Raw genomic sequence first — 14,037 nt, 5'->3', positions numbered from 1 at the left:
AATTTTGCAAAAGAATGGGTTTCCAAAATTAAATGGTATTATAAAAAGATTTTTTAAAGATAGGCTTTATTATTAATGCCAACTTCCATCATAAAATATTATGTGGCCAATACAAAAAACAAGCAAATTTTCATTTAGATAACAACACGAAGCGCTCTTCACAGTACATTTTTCAATTTTTATTTAAATATATATACCGAAAAATTGTTTTATTTAAATAAATTATAACTTTTTCATTTGTTTTTGTTTTATAATTATAAACAATATAATAAAAAATAATAAATTAACTATAAAATCTATATTTCTTCTTAGTTTCTCCTATAAAAAAGGTATTGCACATTGGGTTTTTGTCTTTTACGAAAAGATCTTTCTGAAGAATAAAGATTTATACGTAATAGTTTATTTACATAAAAAGAAATAAAGGAATTTTCCTAATTAAAAGGTAACTTAAAAAAATTAATGTAAAAACCTATGCAATTCAACAAAAACTATTTACCAATACAAATTATTTCAATGTAATTGTCATATAGACATGCATTTTTTTTACAATTTGAATTTTATTAATTCATTTCTGAGATTACACAATAATTTTAATAGCTGTACTTTTAAAAAATAACTGAATAAATAATCTGTACGTTTATAAATTCTACTTATTGCACAAATAAGACGGCATTTTTTCTTAAGTTTCTCCATTTTCCACAAAAAAAGTTCAAGATCACTTCAATGAATGACTTATTGTTTGAATGAATTGTTTATTTGAAAAAGGTGAAAAATGAATCTTAATAATTTACTAGCTAGGTGCTTGGAGCCAGATTGAAGTTATAGTTTCCTTTGTATGTCAAAATAACTAATTAACCATTTTAAAACAAATCCATTATTTTCAAAAATTTAGTACAGTTTTTAATCCTTTTAAGACGTTATAAAGAAAGAAATTTTGTTCCATTATTTGGGTACAAGTAAAGAGTAGGTTGAGATACCTTACATTTTAAATTTTGATGGTATCGATTAATGATCAGCAGCGTAAATTTAAAATTTTGACCTTCCATACACTCACGGTTTCACTTGTACAGTTAAAAAAATATAATAAATTAGACAGCATCGTAAATTACTAGAGATACTAATAAAGAAACTTCATTTCTCCAAGTAACAACTTTTCAGCATATTCTTAGGTACAATACAGAAATTAAAAGTTATTAATATTGAATTCCAAACTGGATTCACCACATTCCATTTTTGTTTTCCACAAACAATGGATTGAAAATATTCTTAAATGATTGTAGCAATGTTTTTTATTTTTACATTCTCCAGAACGCCAGATCCTGATTTAAATTTATTTTTTAATTAAAATATAACTAAACAAAAAAAACCAAAAAAATTATTGTTATGATAGAAAGTATACATAGTATGTCGGGTAATGCCTGTTTTTAAGAGGTTCTATGAACCGATCAGGTTTTAGGTATCTTTACACAGCTGATTGCTCACTTAACATAGCTTGCACTTTTTTACACAAATAATAATAAAAAAAAGTCTTGCTGTCGAAAGAAATTTCATGAACTTCAAATCTAAACTAATACTACTTGTGTTCATCTAAACTGTGATTGTCAGCTCAAATGTAAGGTCTCGTAAGAAAACCTTGTCTAACAAAAGTAAAATAATATTTATTCACTAAAAATATTTAAAAAAAAAAAAAAAAAAATAGAGAGAAATCGAAGGATAGAATTTATCTTTCGTCAGCATATTGATTTCAAAACTTTAACGGTGAAGATGTGGCCTCTGATAAAGCCTCACGACGTTAGCAACTGTCAATGATGAAGGCTTGAGGAAAACTGTGAACAAAATCCTTGTACTTTTACATTTGTTACAAGAACTTATAGTTCTATAGAAACTGTTAGCTGCCATGACTACCACTTATTTTGGTCTAAAAAAACTGTTTCTTTGCGAGAGAAATTTTAATAAATCAGCAGGCATTCACAATGGGCTTATATTATTTAAATTAGAATAAGTCGTAAAAAGTAACATTTTTTTGTTGTTGAAAAAATGGTAATTTTGAGTTATTTATAACTCCTAATGAAATAGATTCATCAGACCTAAAAGTTGGACTGATTTATTTTAAGTTGGACTCAAACTTACTTGAAATCAAATTCTTTTTAATAAACCAGTGTATCAACTTCTGATGAAGATCAGAAAATCGGCCAAAAAAAAAAAAGTTTGATACGAAGACATAATCCAGCAATGCGGGCTTAACACAATTTAAAAATCGGTACGTTATTAGTTTTCTGGTAAACTTTATTTGAACTTTATAATTACTACATTCTGAAATGACAGTGCATCATCAGAAGTAACACATAAGAGAGATGCATTTGCATTTAACTCCTAAGATTCTCTTTACTAAGTTTTCAAGCTTAAGGTGCTTTACTACCTAAATGCATTATAGGATTTTATAAAAATAATTATTGAATATTTAATTTTTAATTGAAATGTGATGAATCGATTCCAAAGAGCCGAGACAAATTTTTTTTTTGTACCCATCGTTTTTCAAACCAGTGCAAGTTTTTCTATTTCCACTTTATAATTCTCGTTTTGTTGAATAATTCAGGCTGGAAGGTGATCAGATTTAATATTATTACCGACTAAAAAGTCAAAAAATTAATGTAAAATGTATGAAGAAAAAGGGATAATCTCATTCAGCTCTTTTTTGTATATTATAAAAAAAAAACTGGTTTGATTTTTATTATTGCTGACATATTAAACAACTGTTTGTATCTACCGGTCACTTCTTCTTTTTATGTCATTAGCATTGCTAAAATTTTAGATTAACTCTTCTTTTTATTATTTAAAAACAAAACAAACAATTCTCATCTAGCTGTAGATTACATTTATGGCATTGCAATACAACTAATTAATTAAGACGCAATTAATTTCTTTGTTTTTATACATTAATATTTACAAGAGAATCACATTAAATGTTTATTAATAAAATCAGATTTTTATTTTCAATTTTATCTTTTTCTTTTGTTTAACGTTTAGAGTATAATAAGTTAAAAACTTTCATTTTCAGCGAAATTTATTTTTGTCCCATACTTTTCCTTCAACACATTATTTTGTTTTTCTTTTTAAGTTTCTAAATATTATCACACAGATTTAGCATTTTCCTTTTTAAAACAATATCGATATGCGTAACATTTTTATTATTTATTTAAAATTCTCCCCAATTTGTTTTTGGTGTATCATTAACAAAGATATAAAGAAAAAAAGAAAAACAACCTTATGGAAATGTAGCAAAAAATTAGTACAAGGCTTATTTTGATTATATATACAATTATCACCATTTTTTATTCATGCATATAATAAATTGGAAATATATAATATTTTACATGTTTATTATATGATAGATTAACACGAAAAATATATATTTTAAGTGTTAAAGTACCATTACTTATTGTTTTAAGTAAATTGTTTATCAAAAGAATCAAAAACGAATAAAATAAAATTCAACACAATATTATAAATTCTTATAATATTGTGTTTTTTCAAAAATTTTTACATATTTGTTGTATACAGTAATTATGTGTTTGTTTAGTAATGTAATCTTCAAGTGATCACTTAAAATTTTCTTGTCTTAAACAAGAAAATACATTGCAATAGTTTGGACGATAATTCCTAATTAAGAATATTAGGACAATATAGATTAACCTATTGTAAAACATACATAAGTATATATCATTTTTTTTTTTCTTAAAGAAAAGCATCAAAAACTAAAGAAAAAAATTATCAAATCAAAGGAATGCACTTTTTCAATTATTATGATTATTTTTTGTTACTTATCCAATCAAATATTACTAGAAATTATAATATTACTAAAATTTAATACATTTTGTCGAGTTTTTAACAGATAATTCACAAATTTTGGACTGAGTGAAAAAATCTGCGATTTTCAATTTTTTCATTTTATTGATTTCATTTTTTTTTTCTAAAAAGAACTACCTCTTAAAATATCATAACTATTTATATATATATTCGCTTAATTTACAACTACTTTTTACAAAATTTATTTATTTGTAATCTTTCTTTGTGGTTTACTTTCTTACATATTTGCTTTAAAAATTTATTTGACTACATTAAGGACCATGAGCATAACGAAATATACTTTTAGAATGACTAAGAAATTCGACAAAAACTAGTTATATGGCACCGTAATTAATTATTATTATCATCTTTTATTATTATTATTATAAATGGAATGTAACACAAAAACTCACATTTCATTATAAAATAATATCAGGTAAATATCAAGAGAATTTGTGGCCTCTCGGAAGTTTACTATTATGGCCTTCCTCCATTAAGTTTTCGGAAGATATATCTCTTACACCTTCCTAACTGTAGAACTCCTTTTGATAATCCTAGCACTACCATCTGTAATTGAAACCAATAAACAAAAAAATATTTATGTATTAGTTTTAATCAAATACAGCAAAAACATAGTGTAAGATTTACTATCTCTTATAACTTTATTAACTTCCAATCCACTAAGTTATGTGAAGAGGCATCTATTTATACAGCAGAATTAGTCGCTATACTGATGTCACTGAAATATATGGGCTCCTTGTCAGAGAAAAAGTTTCTAATTCTAAGTGATAGCTTGAGTGCACTGCATAGATTAACTAACTCGCACGGACTTTGTAAGATGAATCATATTATTGCGGAAATAGTAGAGTGTATAGCACTTCTTAAAGAGGAGAGCGTTTACGTTCATTTTCTTTGGGTAAGAGGACATAGCGGTGTTAAAGGGAATGAAGTAGTGGATACACTCGCTAAAGATGCCACTGAAAATGGAGGATTTGAAGATTACAAAGTTCCAATGTCGGATTTAAGAGGGAGAATAACCAAAACCGCATTACAAATGTGGCAAACAGACTACAGTAATAGTACGAAGGGTCAATTTGGATTTTCAACCATTAAAAGTTTAGTAGAGAAATTTAACTTTTACTCTTAAGAGATTTGACATTGTTATCATGAATATTGCCATTTTTATTTAATAATCTTTATATAAATAACAATAGAAAAGTGAACCAACTGCCTAAAAGACCTTGGTTTAAAGGTCTTGGCATGAACAAAAGATTGGTTACTACAATTAGCAGATTGAGAGCGAACCATGCAGTCTGCGGGTCGTACCTACATCGAATCGGTAAACGAGCTACTCCGTTGTGCTAAAAATGTAAGGAGGAGGAAGATTTTAAACATGTCGTCATTGAGTGCCCACTTTATAAGAAAGAAAGAGATGAGCTGTTCATCTGCTGTACAAAAATTTGAGTGCGCCATTTAGATACGAGGACATCATCTTTTCTAATAATGTCTATGCCCTGAAACCTGTTGAAGATTTGATTAACAAATATACTTGTGGATAGGAAGTTACATAGTTAAGATCAAATATCCTAGGAAGGAATAAGCTTTGAAGTTGGCTGTATGGTGAAAAGCCAATGCCAGAAAAAAAAAAACTTCCAATCAGCTAAATTAAATTTATTGACTACTACAAACTGAAACAGTGAAAATATCAATGATTTCATCTGTTTTCTCGCTTTCATCAATGCTTTCTTGCTTGCTTTCTGACTCCATTTGGATTTTCAACCATTAAAAGTTTAGTAGAGAAATTTAACTTTTACTCTTAAGAGATTTGACATTGTTATCATGAATATTGCCATTTTTATTTAATAATATTTATATAAATAACAATAGAAAAGTGAAAAAGTTTAAGTTGTCTTTGATAAATAAATTTAAAAAAATATTTTAGAATTATTTTACGAGTCTCAATTTCTGCGTTAGTTGTATTAGTTGCATGAAAATTTATAAGATGATTTGTAACTCAGTTTTTTAAATTATACCCTCTGTTATATTAACTTTAGGATATTCAGTAATATCCCATCGTCTGAAATGCATTCCAAAATTCAGTGAGCATTGCAAATTCAAGTCAGTGAATTGTGAAAGATGTAATCAGCCTAGAGAAGAACATAACAGTTTTTTTAGTAAATTTTGTGCTTTAACTTGATGATTGTGAAACATAGCAATTTTCTAACAAGACAATATACAAACCATTTAAATAATATATGTATAATTGATTATAATTTGCTTAGATAAAATATAATATGAAAATTTGACTTCATTAGTAAAATACGTTCCTATTTTTTAGGAGGAGCTTTAGATGTAGCTCTGCAGAATGGAATAACCAATTAAAGTTACAATCAAACAATAAAATATACATATCCAACAAGAAATTTAAGTTCAAAACTCAACCTATTGATTTAACATTAAAAATTGCTTTCCTTTGTAGAATTACGTACTTTAAAAAAATATATTATCAACCACTTAAGAAAATAAAGAACTGTTCCATTTTGTTTGTTTCAGAGTTTAAATATGAATAATTTAATGAAGAAATTAAGATGGCAACGTCAATCAATTAGATAAGTAAAACAGAATTAATCAAATATATTTTTGTATAATAAACTAAACTCACCGAATCTCAAGGTAACTGGTTCTGCGTTACAGATGACCTCTCGCTGGTCGATCGAATAGGCAATGGTGGTACAGGTTCCACACCACTTTTTTCTTCAGCGCCATTATTATTGTTATTATTATTTGTCACAACTGAGCTGCTTCTACGTCGTCCATTTCCATTTTCTCGGGCAACACTCTTCATATCAAACAGGCACGTTTCTGATTCTACATCTGACTCGGCCTGGAGTGTGGATGAACACTACTGTGAGTGATTCATGAAGGAAGTGGTAGGAAATATTTTTGAAAATGGATTTTGGTCAGGTCAATGGGAGGGTGGTAAGAAGTGAGAAAGATATGATTTGAGTGAACAAGCGGAGTAGGTTTAATGTTTTAATTACTAATAAATGATTTTTTTTTTGTCTACTAAAGCATTCTCTAATTAGTTTTCACACTGAAAAAATAAAAATTACTTAGGCACTTTCTTTATAAGTATCAATAAAACTACAAGAAGAACAAGGATAAGAATTTATGGAAGCAACAACTTATTTCTTGCAGTAGGAAACTTCAAAGTGAACACTTTACAATGCATTCATTTTAAGTCGCATCTAACCAATTTAGAAATTTAATTTTTTTCTCTGAATTAATTCTATGAAATAATAATAATAATATATTGAACATTATATAATAAATCGTAAAGTGTTCATTTGTTTCATTCATTAAAAGTTTAAAGTTTCAATAGGTACACAATTTTTTTCAAAAACAAACTAGGCATGCACTAAAACATTTATTGTAATTGCGAAAACACATAATGTTGAAGAAATACATATATAAGAAAAAATTCCTATAGGTAATTTGAGCAATTTACAGATTATATAAGAGAGTACAATGGATGAGCTGTTTTCAACACGATATAATAATAGAACACAAATCTATTTTCTTCGCGCATCTTATAAATTATTTATTTGTATATATATTTTTTTTCTTTCCTATATATTATATATTTTTTAGGATATTAAAACCTTCTTTACAGGTTCTCAGTTTGGACGATTAAAACATAGAATTCAGCACATCATTCACTAGCCATAGAATTGTACTAGTTTGAAACAACTTATAACATAAATAAGTCAAAGTTTTTAAGAAACATGAAATCTTGGAGGATCTACATACCATTTAAAAAAAATATGGTTTAATTAAAAATTAATAGCTTTAACGAGGATACTTTTTATAAGAAATGACAAAACCAATAATATTGAACGAAATACTATTTATTATTTTAAATGAACATACTAAAATATTTAAGCTCAAAGGATGATTATGGAATCAACATGTTGGCGAAAGAATTTAAACACGGAAAAATAAAAAACCTGAGACCATTAAAAGAGTTAATATTCTAAAAATTAATATATACTAGCTAATAATAAGCTAATTTATTTATTAATACTAAGGCATCATAGCTAATGTCAAGGGGGAAAAGAGATTAATCAATTATTTAAAAAGAGGCTCTTAAAATTAAAGACACGCCTAACAAGAGTTACAGGACTTCTGCTTGTTTTAACTTTAAGTGATATAAGGGACGAATAATGACATAGTCTTATTAAGAACATTATTATATTATGCGCAGTTTTAGTTTGCTTAAGCTTTTATTTTTAGTTGAATTTTGCCTTATTATATTTGGGCATTGCATTTAGAGACTCCAAAAAGAAGTTACTGGAAAGAAAATTTTAAGTTCCATTGTTTACTTTTACCATGTAGCTAACATATGAGGATCAGAAGAAAGAAGAGAAGACTAAAATTTCAAAAATAGGCTACTTTCTCTGCAAAAGTTCTGAGGCTGGACTCTGTTAGCAATAGAAACTTTTCGACTGAGTTGGGTATTGGCACCCAGTATAAAGTTAGCTAGTAAATCTTATCTCCAAGTCCCACAAAGAGGATTTTAGTTTTACTATCGAAACACTGTTTCATAAAAAATGGGTTTCATTTCATAAATTAGATACAATACGACTTAGCCAATAATGTTTTTTTCTATGGCTAAACCTAATAAAATAATCTCTGTGGATACTTAAATCTCAAATAACTTCGTTAAATAGAACAGAAATTCATTCCTAGACAACATCTATTGAAGACTTGAGAATTGAAAAAACCGCTAATAATCTAAGAAAAACTGGCGTCGGCTAGATGAAAATTTTTCTTCTAGAATAAAAATGTATCAGAGCCAAGAACTTCAATGTGTAAAGAATTGGATCGCAACATTCTGTAAGAGTTCTGATATTTGAAAAAGAAACAATTCTAATACTCTAAACCACACTTTTGACTCATAACAATACACTTTATTCATCATAAAGATGGGCATTAAGAAGTTGCCTGTCAAAGCAGGGGGCCAGGGAAATACAAAAGAATGTTAGGCTAATTAATGAGAATAAAAAGGCAGAAGTGGCGACATCCTCTTGATTAAGGGAAACGGATATGAGAGTCACAATTAATCTATCTGGTGTACATTCTAGAAAGATTTCTTTAAAACTAAATCTTAGAATCCCTCTTGGGAAATCGAATGTGTACTCTAAGCATTCTTCAACCAGTTTCTAAATGAAAATCAGCATTGAAACCTAATCACAATGGAAACAAAATTGAAATAAAGCAATGATCCATATTTATAGAAATAATTATGTAACTAAGTAAAATAATCTTTTTATCATAAAGAGAGAAAACAACAGTCTTTTGAGAGTATTAGTTTTGTTTTAAATTTGTACGAATAATAGGTATAGTATAACAACTCATCCGAAATGATTAATGCATTTTATTGTGTCCAGATAGTTATTAAGAAAGTGCAGAGAAGGTATTTACATGAAATTTTTAGGATTATTTACCCGTTCGTTACACAACATCCAAAATAGTAACTGTTTCACTTTTTGTTCTTAAAATACATTATTACAGATGAAACCTAGTGGTGTTGTCTTAAGAGTTTTTAATTTTAAACCTACTCATAATTTAAACCATACCTCTTATGTAAACTTGATTAAAATCATATAGTATATTGAAGAAAAAAATCTTTTTCAATAATAAGAGAAAATGTGAAACAGAATATTTATCTACATACTCCTAAATATGTATTCACCCTTGTTCCTGGATAAGGGGACAATCTGTCTGAAGTATCACTACCACAGCTGCTACTCTCCGATAGTTCAGTAGTAAATTTACGACTAGCTCTTGGTGATGAAGGTGGTCGTCGTGAACATATTTGTGATTGAATGTGTTCACAGACGCGCCTGAATCTTCGAATGTTACCTGAAAATAATTTTCACAATTTATCCTTCTGAAGAAACTATATTATTGGTTTTATTTCGTTCAGAAACTTGTAATAGTTCAAATGAAATTGGTATAAATATATCTTAACCGCCATTTACGTTAAGAAAACTTTAGAAATTTAAATAAATAAAAATAATAATAATAATTAATTTTACCAGTAAGTAAGGTAAATGTAACGGCATAAAGATATTCTTTAGGAGATGAAGGTTTAGATACAGATGAGATGTCCACTTGAAATCTAACTTGTCTTTGAAACATAGCAGCACCAGTAGCACCTCGCCTATATTCGACCCTGAATGACATTGGACTGGAAACGGAATGGCTCAATTCCGCTATCTGCGTAAAACAATATTCTTAGTTCTTTGTTATTATATCATATTCTTTCAAATAGCATTTTTAAATAATTGTTTATAGCAGATGATTTAGATTGAAATAGTTAATTCAACATTAGGACAGGATAGTAGAACCAAATTTCTAAATTAGTAAGAAAGTATTAAACTTACTGAAAGAAATGCATGTATGAGATCAGCTTTGACGGAAGCCAGAGGTTTTCCTTTCACTAGTACTGTTAACGTCTCATCCTTTTCTGATGTCATAAGGCTGCCAAACCATGATTTCTTTGTCAATTCAGGTGATGACTCAGGTGTCAGTCCAACTTCTTCAGAAGATGCTGCAAATTAAATAGATCTTGAAAAAAGAAGAAAAAAAATGTGAAGAAAATAAGAAGTATAACGTCTAGTTTTGTATTTTCCAATATTTTCACTTAATGAGTACAGTATAGTAGTAGCGCTATTTGTTCTCCGTTTGAAAATTGATTTCCACAAATTTGCTCACTAAATATTCCAAAACGAGGTAGAATTGCTCTTACGGGTTTCCGTTGCGTTGGACCCTCAAGAAAAAGAATAGTAGAAAATTGGGCAAATCAACTTATTTTTCTTACTATGGAAAAGATTCAACTCTTTAGGCAGTCACCATATCCTTAAAGAACGGGCATTCTACATACTTGTGCCTAAGAAGCCCGTGGACCTTCTTGCCATACCCAATTTTATGGGATTTCTTATGCTACTAGCTTGATAATAAAAGTCTATCTCTAACTCTAACTTAAACAAACTAAAAATACTTTATAAATCTAATGTTGAGGTAGCTACCATTACTAGAAAATAAATACCTTGAAGTTTTCTTCTATGAAATCTAGGTGATCCCAAGAAGCTATTTTTTATAGTCGTAAGCCTAGTTCTCCAGTGATTGGAAGTATGTGGAGACCCAGGTGGTACCATTACATGAGCTCCACCTAGAATTAAGAAGTCATCAGTAACTAGGTTAGGTTTGATAGAAGGATGGCAATACTGATATCAAATTTGTTAGTTGAAAATCAAATATAATTGTTATTTTTTTAAAGGAACATTAACATTCGATTCATATATTTTCAAAATTAAAAGTATTGTTAGAAATAAGGTTAAAGTCCACAAGTTAAACAAAATGCTTTCACAACAATCAATTAGTTTAACAAAATGTTAGTTTTTAATAAAATTCATACCATCTACATCTTTACTTTTATTTTTTTTTAACGAGCCGCTAATCTATCTTTATATTCTAGTTCGCACCACCTGCAATTTTTCGTTTTTCTTTATACTTACAAAGTTCAACTATTCTCATTATTTTATTTTTTAAATTTGAATATTTACACCAAACATCCATAATTTCCAAATATCTCAAAATGATTGTCATTGGCAATTCTGCTAAGTTCATAACAGTCCCTCCTGTATCCAATAATTAGTTCTTTATTTTCATATTTAGAAAATTATTTATGATACAACCTAAATTGTTTTAGTTTATCTTATTTCTTTTCTAATATTTTTTCTTAAAAGAGAAATTATGAATTGCGTTGGGATTGGTGCAAAAATATTTATTTTTTAAAAACTTTAATAAGTTTTCTATATCTAGAAGAAGCTTTTTTTTCTCAATCTTGTAAAATGTAGCCTAAAAAACAAATTCTTTGATGAGTAGTAAGAACTAAAAACTATAAATGCCGATAAGAATGGAAGGGGTTATCATCCCTTCATTTCTACTCTACGAACAAAATAAATTTAGGAAAAGATTAATATTAATATTTTATTTTAAATGCAGAATTTCTTAATTGTTACGTTGTAAAGTCAAATCCTTTTTTGAATTTAATCTATAAAAACATTGAGCTTCAGAGCACATAAATTAGAATTTTATTTCATAGAGATGTAATGCAGAAAGTACTCAGTGCTGGCACACAATACTAATGGAAATTAACTGATATTTACTATAGTTTTACTTTAATTCGATGTGGGATTTGTATTTTTTACTGCAATTTTTATTTTAGAAGCAGAGAATTCTAGGAGTAAGAAATTGAAACAATGTTCGCCAGCCTTTTTAGCGGTTACTTTGCTTGCGAAGATTTTCTCTCGCAAGACCTGAATGAATTAAACTTATTAATCATATCAGCGTATTTTTAGCTGCGATTGTATTATATTTAATTAACTGCAAATCTCATTTATATATTATTTTTTGTTTTATTTTTTTATTGTGAAAAAGAAATGCAGTTAAATATTCTACTTGGAATATCTGTGTATCGCCGTTAGTGCTGGCTATCGCTAATCTGGTTATCTGAATACAGGGTGACATTAATTTTAGTTCAGTAGTCTAAACATTTTTGCACCATTCAATGTATCTAACAATAAAAATAATTATATCGAAATAAACCTTAGTATTTTACGTACTTGCAATTGTAATTGATGGTGGTTCTGTAGTTTCATTTGGTGCACTAGTCCTGTGATGTACAGGTGATGGTGGTGCAATAACAGAGTTGTTTATAACCTGTATGACTGGTGGTGCTGCCACACTCACTGGCCTAACTGGAGAATGAACCGGTGAATTCTGGTGGTTACTGGGTGAGTGCTGGTGATGACTACTACTGGGGCTAGCTCTAAAAATAACAAAATGTTTACGGCATCTTAAAACAATTGTATTTCATGGGTGTCACCGTATTTTTTCTTATCAACGTACAGTTCATCTACATATAATTAATTTAATTACAAATATCCACTGTACCTTTGAGGTATTTGAATAGTTGTAGGTGAAGGTGGTTGCAAGGAAGTGTTAGAATTATTTGAAGTATTGCTACCTCTTCTATTTTGATGTCTGTTCCTACGGACAAAACTATTATTATATGATAATACAGTAAATATTTTGTGTAAAGCACAGTTTATAATAATAATGAAAACTATTTTTGAAAAGAAATAAGAAAAAAATAAGCATTACAAAAAATTTAAAAAACCAAAGTGAAATAGGGTTTAATCAAAACCAGGAAAATAAATGCTTATAACGACATAAATTATGTGAGCCTTAGAACAGTTATTCGAAATTTTTCAACTCTATCATGGGAATGTTAACTCCTTGAACTTAAAACGAAATAGAGATAGCTAAACAAAACCAGCCAACTACATAGAAAGAGATTTTCATACCTCTCTTAAGTTAATTTAAAAACTGTCAGATTTCGTTAATTTTCAATCCCCCTTCATATGAACTCAATATAAACAAATGATAAAAACCTTCGCAAAACTCTTTAAATAAATGTTTATTTAAAACCAAATAAAATAATTATGCCTTTTGCAATAAATAACAAAAAATAAATAAATGCAATCTACAATAAAAGAAGCAGTTTTTAAGACAAACATTGCAAAAAATTGATATTTCAGGAGAAGGGTACCTGCCATGTACAATGCAAATAAAATAGAAAAGCTACTTTATCATACTGTAATGGTTGCCTTCTAGGCGTGATCGGCGATCCTTCTGAGATCTGTGCATACTGCAAACTTTTCGCACCATTGACACAGGTGTCTACTCTTTTCCTTGGCGGGTCGCTAGATTCTGCTCTTACCCTTGCGACTACCTGTTCTGCTTCATCTTCTAAAGCTGGACGCCGTCGCTTTCGTTCCAGCAAAAGGAAGTATATTACTTTCTCAGTGTTATGGCTGTAATGAAGTTAAGTGTTAAATGAATTTCACTATAATAATCAAGATTACAAATATATTTTCAGTTTCACTGTTATTTAAAACAAAGTCACAATTGAAATTAATGAGGTACTAGAAATGGTTTCTGCCAAACTGTGATTTTGTTTTTCTTTGCATTTTAAATAGGCCATCAATAAATATGTTTCTCTTTTGAAAATAAAGCTATTTACATAAACTTTTATCGTTTTCTATAAAAAATAAAAAT

The 14,037-nt window shown here is 28.4% G+C and overlaps 1 protein-coding gene across 6 annotated transcripts in view; it reads right to left on the bottom strand.

The window, feature by feature from the left end:
- Positions 1 to 47: 47 nt before the first annotated feature.
- The window catches only part of sff (BRSK family serine/threonine-protein kinase sugar-free frosting), a 135,558-nt gene continuing 121,568 nt past the window's right edge, over positions 48 to 14,037 (bottom strand). For 3 of the 6 annotated variants that reach the window (XM_074134193.1, XM_074134196.1, XM_074134197.1), the window contains exons 8-16: positions 13,575 to 13,793; positions 12,871 to 12,966; positions 12,540 to 12,745; positions 10,961 to 11,083; positions 10,296 to 10,462; positions 9,948 to 10,128; positions 9,584 to 9,771; positions 6,509 to 6,730; positions 48 to 4,413 (exon numbers count right to left, since the gene is read on the bottom strand). In XM_074134193.1, coding sequence (XP_073990294.1) covers positions 6,515 to 6,730; positions 9,584 to 9,771; positions 9,948 to 10,128; positions 10,296 to 10,462; positions 10,961 to 11,083; positions 12,540 to 12,745; positions 12,871 to 12,966; positions 13,575 to 13,793 — 1,396 coding nt within the window. In that variant the 3' untranslated portion in view covers positions 48 to 4,413; positions 6,509 to 6,514. Of the gene's footprint in view, positions 4,414 to 6,508; positions 6,752 to 9,583; positions 9,772 to 9,947; positions 10,129 to 10,295; positions 10,463 to 10,960; positions 11,084 to 12,539; positions 12,746 to 12,870; positions 12,967 to 13,574; positions 13,794 to 14,037 lie in introns of those variants that run through there. The other 3 variants (XM_074134195.1, XM_074134194.1, XM_074134198.1) reach the window with 3 other exon arrangements.

Source organism: Rhodnius prolixus, unplaced genomic scaffold, assembly GCF_049639745.1.
Source record: "Rhodnius prolixus isolate KJV_2025 unplaced genomic scaffold, Rpr scaffold_10, whole genome shotgun sequence".
Taxonomy (NCBI): domain Eukaryota; kingdom Metazoa; phylum Arthropoda; class Insecta; order Hemiptera; family Reduviidae; genus Rhodnius; species Rhodnius prolixus.
Note: the sequence above shows the minus strand (reverse complement) of the source record. Positions and strands in the feature narration are given on the sequence as shown.